This window comes from Salarias fasciatus, chromosome 12 (assembly GCF_902148845.1).
Source record: "Salarias fasciatus chromosome 12, fSalaFa1.1, whole genome shotgun sequence".
Taxonomy (NCBI): domain Eukaryota; kingdom Metazoa; phylum Chordata; class Actinopteri; order Blenniiformes; family Blenniidae; genus Salarias; species Salarias fasciatus.
In genome coordinates this window covers 13,058,604-13,070,895 of record NC_043756.1, presented here as the reverse complement: position 1 = coordinate 13,070,895, position 12,292 = coordinate 13,058,604, and the positions used below count along the sequence as shown (strand labels likewise).

The following is a 12,292-nucleotide window of genomic DNA, read 5'->3' as shown; positions in this document are numbered from 1 at the left end:
CGTGTGACAGTAGTTGTGCTAGAATTACAATCCACTTAATATTCACACAATTACTTTTTCGCGAAAATATAAAAATAAATATAAACACGTGAATACCTGGAACTATTTCCAAGGGGAACCAAATTCTCTGTTGCACTGCCGACCCCGGAAGTAATTGAAGCCCAGGAAAAACTTTAGCCGCCGGTTTTTGCTGGATTAGCTTTAAAATTCATCCACGAGGAAATGAATTGCTGTTGATCAACAGACAGTGGGATAAAAACGCACCAGGTATGTCAGAGAGACAAAACATCCCAAGTTTAATGATTCTAATTGTTTTTGTTTTCAATCCAGTATTTTATTCGGGTACTAGTTAGCTAGCGCTAGCGGCTAGCAAACGTTTTTTCCTGTCAGTGTTTAACACTCACTGTAGAAGCTGGGAGCTTTCAGAGATCAGCACAGATATACCTAAAATGTAAATACACTGTCTGTTAATTATTATCATAACATCCAGTGTATTTCCTCATTTTTTTCTCCTATCTCCCTAAATCCGATCACATAAGCTATTTGTATGCATTATTATGTGTACTTTTACCTGCATTCAAAAAGAAAAAAATATTTCAACACATAAACTTTAAGAAAAAAACATTAAATTAAGAAATATGTTATGTTTATACTAAATAAGTAGTATTTTCGTTCTTAGGTTCTTTTGCTGAAAAAAATATAAAGGATATTTATTTACATCCTTATGAAATTAATTCATAAATAATATGTTTTCCCATTTACATATGTATATGGTTTGGAAAATTTCCCTTATTTGTCATTAGTTAATTGAAGATTTTTCATATCGCAACAATGTCTACAAATATCAAAAAATTGCAAAATTTCAATGAATTAAAGAATTATGTCAAATATAGTTTGAAGAAGGGCTTTGGGTATTTGCATATCTTTAAAGAAACTTATATCTCGGTATTTCAACTGAAAGTTGAAAGACTTAATGTCACTCTTCTAAACATAACACAAAGATGAAATGTTTTCTTTCTTTTGGTGAAATATATGCAAGTGAAGTGATGAGTCAAGTGTATAACAGAAGACAAAAAATTCACAGAAACTTTGATGTGGCTGGAGGACAGTGGATGCACTTTAACTACACTTGCTGACAGCAGATATTTAACTTTTCAGAAGATCTCTTCATAGATAAAGTCAAATCCTCTGTTACCACGTTGCCCTAAAGCTAGGGTATTAAACTCATATGATGTAGCAATGGTTTGATCCATGTGTCTTTGCTCTCATCAGAAGATAAATTGTGGTTGATCTGTTTTATAAATGTTATTTAACTATGTCTTTTTTATTTTAATTTCAAGAGATGTCCATGTCACACCTGTATGGGCGGAGAGAGGCGGAGGAGGAGGGAGTGGAGGTGGAGAGCTTTGAGGTGACGGACTGGGACCTGGCCAATGAATTCAATCCAGACCGTCGCAGATTCAGGCAGACCAAGGAGCAGGCCACCTATGGCATCTGGGCCGAGAAGGATTCGGATGAAGACGAGAGGCCGAGCTTTGGTGGCAAGAAGTAAGTTTGTTTTTGTTGCTGCTCTAATGCACGGCTAAATTGATAGTCGCAAGCTAAATAGATTGTTTTTGTTTTGCCAGATCGAAAGATTACACAACTCCAGTGAGCTTTGTGAGTGCCGGTCTGCGTAAAACTGCAGCTGAAGAGAAACAACAGCAGCAGCAAAAAGAAGGAGGCTCTGATGACTCTGATGAGGATGTTCCTGCAGCGCCTCCACCGCCTCGTGGCACAGCACCCAAAAAGCTGCAGATGGTGAATTTTGTTGTTTGTGGACATTTGGTGATTATTGTGGTGTTATTTTGAGAATAATAATATGAGAACTCAACCATGCATTGTTTTTCCAGTCAAGTTTCCGTGGGAATCAGTCACAGAGATTTGCTGGTGGTATACAATCCGGGCAAGGCATTGGGAGCTGGGAGAAGCACACGAAAGGAATTGGACAGAAGCTCCTGCAGAAAATGGGATACCAACCAGGAAAAGGCTTGGGCAAGAATGCTCAAGGTGGGTGTAGCTGGAGAGGCTGTGGTTTTGAGATGTTATGTACTCGTGTTTTCATTTCACTAGCAACAATATACAGCTGATATATTTTGAGATGGTACTTTGTCACTTCTGCAGGTATTATTAACCCCATTGAGGCAAAGGTTCGTAAAGGAAAGGGAGCAGTCGGCGCTTACGGAAATGAACGTACCCAGCAGAGTCTTCAGGACTTTCCTGTGGTCGACTCGGAAGAAGAGGAGGAGAAGGTACAATGTCAATTAAACTAGTTTCCAAATACTCCCTGCTTTAATTAAATGGTAGAAGTTATTTAGTTGACACCATTCTCAATGTCTGGGTAGGAGTTTCAGAAGGAGCTCGGCCAGTGGCGTAAGGATCCTGCTGGGTCTGGATTAAAGAAGAAGCCGAAGTACTCCTACAAAACTGCGGACGAGCTGAGAGCGAAAGGAAAATTCACAGGCAGGAGCACAGCAGCTTCGGCTGGAGAGCTGGCGCAAGTCAAGGTACGCTGAGCATTGTTACACCAAAGTTAAAAACAGTGAAAAGTTAGTATTTTGGTCTGGAGGTGTTTTCAGACTTACTGGGAACTTCCGGTTTTTGTTGCATGCACCACAAACACACTTTAATTGCAATCTCCAGAGTTCACTTTAACGAAACCAACACACTGAAGCAGCATCCGGCCACTATATGCTGTAGTGTTGTTTAGCTCACCTGTAGCCCGTACTCTTGTTACAGCTCCAAGTTCAGCAGGTAAACTTTAGAAAACTATACTAAAACATACATAAAATTCATTTTATATTGTGAAAATGAACCTAAAATATAAATGTATTTAAAATTACAGACTTTTTAATATGGAAGAAAATGAAAATTATGAATAACTCACAAAATTGTGTCTTTAACTTATTAAAAAAATTGTTGTATCCCTAGTTTCCCCAAAAAATAACACCCTGGTTTGGCACATGTTTGATTATTGATTGTTTCTGGATGTTGGTTGTCACTTCTGACGTATGCCCTCCTGTGTCCAGGTGATAGACATGACTGGAAAGGAACAAAAGGTCTACTACAGTTACAGTCAAATGTCCAGTAAGCACAGCGTTCCCGACGAAGGTCCGCCCAGCAGGGACCAGAAAGGATCCGGCTTCGCTCTCCCAGAGCTTGAACATAACCTGCAGCTGCTGATAGATTTAACAGAGCAGGACATTTTACAGGTATGAGAACATCCTAAAAATTAACTCAGGCAAGGGTGTGTTAATGCTGCCTCACAACAGCCGTCTGTGTACTAATCTCTAATGTGGTGATTGTTTGCAGTCTGCTCGACGTCTGCAGCACGAACAAGATGTTGTTGTCAACCTGAGCCATGAGTCTCGAGCCCTGCAGAGCAGGCTGGACCTGGAGCAGGACGCCATTCAGAAAATGGAGGCCATACTGGCTTTGGTGGAGCGTTTTCCTTCTGGGGAGACGGCACCGGGGGAGGGGCCCACCCTGCAGGTGCATAAACAGTGAACACCTCAGAATTCTCAACAGTTCTAGTGTTGTTTCCAGTTCTTTACTGCTCTTTGTTTGGGCCTTTAATTCTCATTTTTTGCCGCGTTCCTTCTTTCTTCTCAGGAATGCGCCCGGATCTTTGAAACTTTACAAACTGAATATTATGATGAATACAAGATGATGGGATTGGCAGATCTGGCCGTAGCTGTCGTTCATCCGTTGCTCAAAGAGAAGCTTCGTTCCTGGGACCCTCTGAAGGTACGTTTCAACCTTACGCTTTCATTCTGGTCACTTCGTATTTATCTAATAGGTCCATGATGAAATACTAAGGTATCACAGCTTCGTTTGTACTCTTGACTTTTTCAGGACAATTCTTACTGTTTGGAAGACATCGGTCAGTGGAGAGCAATCCTTGAATCTCGAGACCTTCACACAAGTGGCCCCGACTCGAACATGGATCCTTACCACAGGTAATTTAACACACAAAAACATGCATGTGACTGAATCCCTGTGGCTGCGTGTCACAGTGACCGTTTTTACCGCATGTGTTTGACATGCGGTGTTAATTATTTCTGTGTAGATTGCTGTGGGAGGTCTGGATCCCGGTGATGAGGGTTTGTGTGACGGGCTGGCAGCCCCGTGTGGTCCGACCAATGGTGGACTGCATTGAGGTGTGGGCTCCCCTTCTGCCTGCGTGGATAATGGAGCACATGATGGACCAGCTGATCCTACCCAGACTACAACGAGAGGCAAGATACGGAAACTCATCCCAAAAAAAAAAAAAGAAACGGATTCAAAAGCGTTCTCACTGCATGTAAACCTCCTGCTTTGCTTCTTTACCGGCAGGTGGATAACTGGAACCCTCTAACAGACACAGTGCCGATCCACTCCTGGATACACCCTTGGCTTCCCCTCTTCCACACACGTTTGGAGCCTCTTTACCCACCGATCAGGAGCAAATTGTCCAGCGCCTTGCAGCGGTGGCACCCCAGTGACCCCTCGGCCCGCCTCATCCTGCAGCCGTGGAAGGACGTTTTCACTCCTGGCGCGTGGGAGGCCTTCATGGTGAAAAACATCATCCCGAAACTAGGTACCACTTCATCGCCCCGTAGTCACAGATGGATATTCACCTCCCTGGAGTCACACTGTCATTCTGACTTTGTTTCCATTGTGACAGCGCTGTGTCTGGAGGAGCTGGTCATCAACCCCCACCAGCAGCAGATGGGGCCGTTTAACTGGGTGATGGACTGGGACGGCATGCTGTCGCCCTCCAGCCTCGTGTCCCTGTTGGACAAAAACTTTTTCACAAAGTGGCTGCAGGTCAGTAAACGTTTTTCACATAAAAATATTTACAGTGGACACACCTTTTACAAAGATAGACCACATCTGTAACAGTTAAGACTTTTATTTCATGACAGTCTAATCTGTTTAAGTGTGTGTTCTGTTGATCTTTAGGTCCTGTGTTCATGGCTGAGCAACAGTCCCAACTACGAAGAAATCACTAAGTGGTACCTTGGCTGGAAGAACATGTTTAGCGACGTGTTGTTGGCACAGCCCCTCATTAAAGAGAAATTCAACGAAGCGTTGGACATCATGAACCGAGCCGTGTCTTCAGGCATGGGTATGTTCTACTCACCTGAGGATATGTACACGAAAAATATCATTAATTAAAAATCAACAACATGCCATAATATTAAGTCTTCTTTGTATGCACAGGTGGTTATATGCAGCCCGGCGCCAGAGAGAACATCGCATATCTCACGCAGACGGAGAGACGGAAGGACTTCCAGTACGAAGCCATGCAGGAGCGCAGGGAAGCCGAGAGCGTGGGCCACAGGGGCGTCAGCGCCGGCGTGCCGACTAATTTTAAAGATCTCATCCAGACCAAAGCAGAGGAGAACAACATCGTCTTCATGCCCATAGTGGCTAAAAGGCACGAGGGAAAACAGCTGTACACATTCGGTCGCATTGTTATCTACATCGACAGGGGCGTTGTGTTTGTTCAGGGGGAGAAGACCTGGGTGCCCACGTCTTTGCAGAGTCTGATCGATATGGCAAAGTGAGCAAGGATCACTACATCCTTTGTTTTTCCAAGTTTTTAGTCTGTTAAATCTTCTCCACCAGTCTGTTTGTAAAATATAAAGATGTAAGAATTGTGAATAAATCTTTTGAACATATGTTTTGTGTACTTTTATTTTTTTAAGAGTTGGATTGTAACAACTTTGCACTTATATACAGTAAAGCACGCATTTTGCTTGTTCATATTTTGTGCTGTGCCAATGTAAACAATTCAGTTCAGGATGTGGACAACATCTTTAGATGTTTTACCTAACGTCACAAGTGTGATTTGAGGCTGTTTTATTTAGTCTGACAAGACAATGCTATTTTTGAAAAATAATTTTCAAAAAATTAATTAGTAAAAATTAAATTGTACACATGTGCTTTAGGTTTTTAGTCACTGTACTTATATTGTGAGTTTTGATCATTTTCATTCATCTTTGTGTTTGAGTCAACCTTTCAGTAATGATATTAACATAAAATTGAGTTCTTACATTTTAAAATTCTTTTCTTTTAATGGTGAAGAATTTGTTAAAAATAAAACCCCACCTAGCAACCTTCCTTCTTCTATGTCCTTACCTCAGACTCAAACCTTGGTTTTCATACTGTGTGGCGGCATCTACATAATTGTACTACCTACTGTCCAGCATCTCCTTCTTTACGGTAAGAAATGCAAAGATTAAAAGAATTTTGTCAGGAATAAATGGTATTTTTAATTCCATTCAGGTGAAGGCAGATCCCCTCCGTGCCGCTTGGGGGCGATCAAACGGACGTTTGAGGGTTTTTGACTCGTTGGGGCTTCCGTTGCAATTCGGAACTTTGCTGCTGAGCTTTTCCTTGTGCGTGTTTGTTCGCAATTTTTTTAAGTTGTTCGCAGTAAACGTTGTAAGAAGGTATGCAGATATTTAAATACGCTCCCTGGAAATAGAGAGAAACCAACATTTGTTTTGTTCTGATTATGAATCTGCCTTTAGAATTTGAAAAGCGATCGGATTTTGGTCATTCATTAGCGCTAACGGCTAGCATGCTAACTGTTTAGAACAAGGGTCATTGGTAACTCAACGTTACCCTCAACGTGTTCTTTAGTTTTATTCGGATTAAGTTATTATTTGTTGTTGTACCCAGATACTCATGTCGTCGGACGCCCAGAAGAAACGGAAATCTAAGGTCCTCCGCACTGAAGGAGGAACCCCGGAGATGAAGCGCGGTCGCGGAGAAGGAGACCAGGTAGGCCAGTACGAAGTTACGATTACAGTCCAGGCTGTGTTGTTACTGGACAGCCGCACATACATTTTTTTTGTGTGTGTTTTCAGCAGGATGTGCGTGTGTACAGTGAGGAGGTGGAGCTGGACAGTAGAGACCCTGAGGAGGACTATGTTCAGTACAAAGAGTCGTGTGAGAATCTGGCCACTCTCATGAGTGAGATCCAGGAGCTTAAAGCCAGCGGAGCCAAGGAAGGGGTAAGAGTCATATACTGGCAATTTACACACCAAGTTTCATGGATCTGCATAGTCTAATGATTGTCTGTCATGCAGGTAGAGGGGAGTCAGTCCTCTCCATGACAGTGAAGCTTCATAAGTTGTCTTTTTGGTCTTTACAGAGTGTGGAGATCGAGCAGAGACGTATGCAGAGCTGTATCCACTTCATGAATCTGAAGAAACTCAATCGTTTGGCTCACATGCGACTGAAGAGAGGCAGAGACCAGACTCATGAGGTATCTCCGTCACTGTCAATTTGTGGTGGGGAAAAATGCATTTTCCCACTTTCAGTTCAGTCACCATCTCATCTTAAATATCCTTGCTTTTGAAATGTCATTCTTGGTATCTTATTTTACTTTAGTAATATCATTGTATCTTCAGATTATGTTTACATGCTTGTTTTTTTTTTCAAACTCCTACCAGGCAAAACAGAGAGTCGACGTGCTCCATCTGCAGTTACAAAACCTGCTTTATGAAGTTATGCATCTCCAGAAGGAGATCAGCAAGTGCCTGGAGTTCAAGTGAGATTAAAATATTTCATTCTCTTCTCAGTTCATCATTCAGTTTGTCTAATCTGAAATCTTTAAAATCTTAAGTGAACAAATGTCATTATTACACATAAAATAATTAAAAACAATTTTTCAGAAGGCCCATAAACAAGGATCAGTATCACCACCTCCACTATGTTATTTGTCTCACAGTGTAGTCAGTCATTGAATTGAAAATAAAAACTACACCAAACAAAAACCTTATCCTGTGGTGATACTTGCAAATTTTAAATTTGAGATCCAATTGTTGGTACCTCCTTTTCATCATTCATATTATTACAAATGACATCCTGTCTCAGGTCGAAGCATGAAGAAATAGACTTGGTGAGTGAAGAAGAATTTTACGAGGAAGCACCGCAGGACATCTCCAGGCCTCACCTGACAAAAAATGATCCCCACCAGCTCACGCTGGCTCGGCTGGACTGGGAGCTCGAACAGAGGAAAAGGTACAAAATCTGCACACAGTGTAGCACACCAATGGCATGTAGGGATTTTGAGGGAATGTGGAGCAGTGAAGGATATTTGTTGATGATGATGTTGTTTACAGACTGGCGGAGAAATACAAAGACTCACTGGCATCAAAAGAAACTATTCAGAAAAGCATCGAAGTGAAAAAGGAGCATCTGACAAGCTTGCAGCCAGGATTGAACGCCATCATGCAGGTATAGTTTACTGTTTTTCTTCTTAAACCTTGACTCAGTATTGACAGTGTTTTCAGATATGTGTGGAGCTTGAACAAAATGTCGATTTTAAATACAGGACGGAATGATTTATTTTCTTTAACTTTTTTTATATTCTAAACTTTTTACCATTTCAGTAAAAGTACTAACTAATTTTAAATATGTTAATATTATTATCCATCCAAAAGCTGTAATCAGAGCCTCTCCAGCTTCCTGTTCATAGATATAAACTGCACCATACTCCGTGTCTGTACAGAAATGATCCATTAACCTTCCACCAATTCATCCATCTTCCACACCTACTTTGTCCACTTCATGTTCACAGGGTGCTGGCACAGCACACTCGAGACAGGCTGCCAATCTATCCAGTTTCCTTACGTTGACCGGCCTCTTTTTGCTTTTTTTTTCCGCCACACAGGCTTCTCTACCGGTGCAGGAGTTCCTGTCGATGCCTTTCGAACAGACTCAGAAGCAGACTGAGATTGCCCGCCATCTGCCTCCCCCTCTCTATGTTCTGTTTGTTCAGGCTAATGCATATGGCCAGGCCTGTGGTGAGTACTCATTAAAAACCAACTGACAGCACATGCTGGGACACATGTTCTGTATGTCAGTTGTTGACTTCTGTTACCATTTTCAGACAAGAACCTGAATGTCTCCATCAGTGGGGACGTGGATGAAGCCAAAGCTCTGTCCAAGCCTCCGGAAGATTCGCAGGGTATGAAATGAACACTTGATCTAGCACCAGCCATGACACGTGAAGAGAAGACATGAACTCTACTGCAATGTGTCTCACTGATGTACTTTGTTTTATTAAAATCTACCTCATTATAAATATATTGTGCGTTCTTTTTGTCCAGATGATGAGAGTGACTCAGATGCTGAGGAGGAGCAAGAGAAAACGGTGAGTGGTCTAAATCTTTAAATTCTGACATGACGCCCTCAGACGCTCCGGTATATTAACTCAAATCTGAAATCAGTGACGCATTTCTGCTCTGCACTGCACACACACACAGTCCCTGAATCCCTGGTAGTGTCACGTAGTGGTCTATGTGGGTCCAATAGCAACTGATATTGATCAGCCTCTGCATCCGGACTGCCTGCGTGGGGATTCTGGGAAATATTTTCCAAGAATGGCGACTTGACTGTAACCTGAGTCGACCTTGGATATAAACTCGGCTCCAAACAGGCTTTTGTTGTTTTGTTTCTCTGGTCATAAAGTGAATACATATTGTCTTGAACATAAATTTGAGGTTTTATCATTTTTATATGTGACTGTACTGTCATTGGTTGTTAATCTGCTCATCACAGCTCATGTGAAACACTGAATCTTTCACTGTCTCCAGTTCTTTTTTTGAATGTCCTCCACTTCTTTGTTTTTTTTCTGATGTATTTGATCATCACTCTTTTGCTTCTCGTTTCCTGTTTTAACAGAAGAGAAGACGACCAACCACAGGCGGCCAGCTGGATGACAAAAGGAGGGAGATGCTGAAAAGGCATCCTCTGTCTCTTTGCTTGGACCTGAAGTGCAAAGGTATGGATGCCTACTGCAGGTCTGCACTGACATTTTTCCAGGCTGCATACCCTGTCATTTCACCATGTGTCAGTAGTAACTTGATTCCCGTCAAACAGTCTGTGGGGGAGAAAGTAAGCATGACCTGCTCCGATATGACAACAGTTGACCCTCATGTTCCCTCTGCTGGCGGTTAGAGGAACACAGTGACAAATTATAGGGAGATCTGCATTGCAGGCGTAACTCTAGCTCACAGAGGAGGGGAGGGAGGGGGCTAAGAGAGTCTTTCGCAGCATTGTAGGTCTGCAGCACCTACGATATATCGTAAGCATTTTTTCTCGTTACCAGCCTTTCTTCGACTTTATTTCCAGCACCTCCGGTCTCCCCAGTCGCTCCTGCCAGCTGCAGCACTCCGTTTTAGTGCAGTAAAAGCAAAAAAGTGGACGGCGTAGGTGTGCGTGAGTGACGGCGTGTCACCGGGTTCACTGTGTCTGCAGCGAGTGGAGTGTGAAAGATGACCATCAGCAGAGTGTGTGTGTCCCCTGGGTGCTGCTCTGGGCGTCTGTGACCACTCCCCGCTATTACTGCCAGACGCATTACGGTGCAAAGTGAACTCAGGGGGCATCACTGAGAGGATTAATGAAGAGAGCAGAGTGTAAAGTCATGATAGCAGTAGATTAATTTGTTTCCCACGTGTCGTTTCCACAGACGGCAGCGTCCTGCACCTCTTCTTCTATTACCTGATGAATCTGAACATCATGACGGTCAAGACTAAGGTCTCCACCTCCACCGACCTCAGCACCGCCATCAGTGCAGGGTATGTTTCTAAAGAAGCACTCTCATTGTTTTCAAGTTCTAACAACATCGACTAATCGTGTTTTCCTTTTCAGGGACCTGCTGAAAGCAGACACTCTGCTCAGCTGCCTCTACACCGGCGACCACGGGCGAGAAACGCCCAATCCGGCCAATCGCTACCAGTTTGATAAAGTGGGGTAAGTGTCGTGTTACTGGAGCGTGGTTAGGGTGTACTCGAGAACACAATTTAATTAAAGCTTTTATGGAAGGATTGTTACCTTTGCGGACTACGTGGAGGAGCTGGGCCATCCCTACATGTGGGTTCAGAACCTTGGAGGACTTCATTTTCCCAGTGACTCTTCAGAGGTGAGAGTTAAAGGTTACTTCCACCAGTGCCGCTCCTTCGTGTTGTAGTTTTCTAATGACTGCTGCGATGTGTTTCCAGGGCGTGCAGGTGGGCAGCTCCCTGAGTGCCAGCCACATGGAGAACACCATGAAGTTGCTGAGGGGTCGAGTCCAGTCCCGCCTGGCTCTCCACAAACAGTTTCCCTCTTTAGGTTAAATTTTTTTTTTGTCTTTATAACTGTGTACATTTACTCCTCATGAACTGAATGAGTTTTGACTGAAGCCCTTTCTGTCTCTGCCCTCAGAGCACAGCATCATCCCTGTATCCAGTGAGTCTCAGCATCTCTTTCCTGCCAAGATCCTGTCCCGGTTAGCTCGCTGGATCACCATCAGTCACCAGGAGTACATGGTATAATCATCAGCTAATGCATGTTTTCAGTTTATTGAAATCTCAATAACCTTAAGTAGGATACATTTATAATCTCTCATGTGTCTTCTTTCCCAGGATCTAGCTTATACACGTCATGTGACTGACGCTGGGCTGGCCAAAGAGACTGATTTGTACTTTATGGCCGTGGTTGAAAGAGGAACAGGTAAATCCAATCACAAGCAAATGAAGTGTTTATCTGAGTGAGTTTCTGTGAATAATAGCCTGTCGTCTCCTTCTCAGCTCGCCTCCACGCTGCAGTGGTGCTCAGTCCTCGTTATCCGGAGATCTCTCCCCTCTTCTCCCTCTCTCTGAGCTGGAAGGGAGAGCGCAGCGGACGCACTGACGACAACCTCCGAGTGAGAAAACTTCCAGCAATGTGGCTGCTCCGCTCGGCGGACACTCGATTTCCTCTGCTCTAACTCGTGTTTCACTCGTTCAGGCCATGGAGAGTGAAGTCAATGTGTTCAAGAACGAGCTGCAGGGACCTCGTCCAGGATACCAGCTGCTCACCAACCAGATCGCACGTCTCTGTGTCTGCCTGGACGTGTATCTGGAGACTGAAGGACAGGACGACAGTGTGGAGGGGCCACGAGAGTTTCCCCGTGAAAAGATGTGTTTGCGCACTGTCAGGTAAGAATATCTGAAAAAGTTCAGTCCTCTATTTGAATGTCTGTTGTCAAAAACGCCGTCTAAACTTCTTCATACTTTGCTTTTTCTTTATCTCAGGGGTCCAAATCGTCTGAAGCCCTTCAAGTACAACCATCCGCAGGGTTTCTTCAGTCACCGTTGATGTTTTTATACCAAACTTGTACTGTAGTTTCCAGCTGTAAACCCCTCAAGTCTAGCTTTCTGTCTCTCTGACACATACTATGGTTTTTACGTCTTTGTATTAGTGGGGGAATAAAAGAACGCTTTATTTC

The 12,292-nt window shown here is 43.3% G+C and overlaps 2 protein-coding genes across 4 annotated transcripts; both read left to right on the top strand.

Annotated features, from left to right (window-relative positions):
• The first annotated feature begins 137 nt into the window (after positions 1 to 137).
• Positions 138 to 5,737, top strand: tfip11 (tuftelin interacting protein 11). 2 transcript variants are annotated; one of them, XM_030105378.1, is made up of 15 exons: positions 138 to 267; positions 1,341 to 1,548; positions 1,629 to 1,800; positions 1,893 to 2,049; positions 2,164 to 2,291; positions 2,385 to 2,546; positions 3,069 to 3,251; positions 3,352 to 3,531; positions 3,652 to 3,786; positions 3,895 to 3,998; positions 4,109 to 4,277; positions 4,375 to 4,618; positions 4,706 to 4,848; positions 4,984 to 5,149; positions 5,245 to 5,591. In XM_030105378.1, exons 2-15 carry the CDS (start codon positions 1,343 to 1,345, stop codon positions 5,589 to 5,591), a joined length of 2,496 nt encoding a protein of 831 aa, XP_029961238.1. In that variant the 5' UTR covers positions 138 to 267; positions 1,341 to 1,342. The 2 variants fall into 2 exon arrangements, with proteins under 2 accessions (XP_029961238.1, XP_029961239.1); XM_030105379.1 differs by lacking the exon at positions 138 to 267 and having other exon boundaries at positions 1,343 to 1,548; positions 5,245 to 5,737.
• Positions 5,738 to 6,384: 647 nt separating this feature from the next.
• On the top strand, positions 6,385 to 12,292 carry thoc5 (THO complex 5). 2 transcript variants are annotated; one of them, XM_030105490.1, is made up of 20 exons: positions 6,385 to 6,479; positions 6,712 to 6,813; positions 6,903 to 7,046; positions 7,187 to 7,300; positions 7,488 to 7,585; positions 7,912 to 8,058; positions 8,160 to 8,274; positions 8,711 to 8,843; positions 8,930 to 9,007; positions 9,150 to 9,193; positions 9,724 to 9,823; positions 10,511 to 10,619; positions 10,693 to 10,794; positions 10,867 to 10,963; positions 11,043 to 11,154; positions 11,248 to 11,351; positions 11,448 to 11,535; positions 11,613 to 11,728; positions 11,812 to 12,002; positions 12,099 to 12,292. In XM_030105490.1, exons 2-20 carry the CDS (start codon positions 6,718 to 6,720, stop codon positions 12,160 to 12,162), a joined length of 2,052 nt encoding a protein of 683 aa, XP_029961350.1. In that variant the 5' UTR covers positions 6,385 to 6,479; positions 6,712 to 6,717; the 3' UTR covers positions 12,163 to 12,292. The 2 variants fall into 2 exon arrangements, with proteins under 2 accessions (XP_029961350.1, XP_029961349.1); XM_030105489.1 differs by having other exon boundaries at positions 6,900 to 7,046.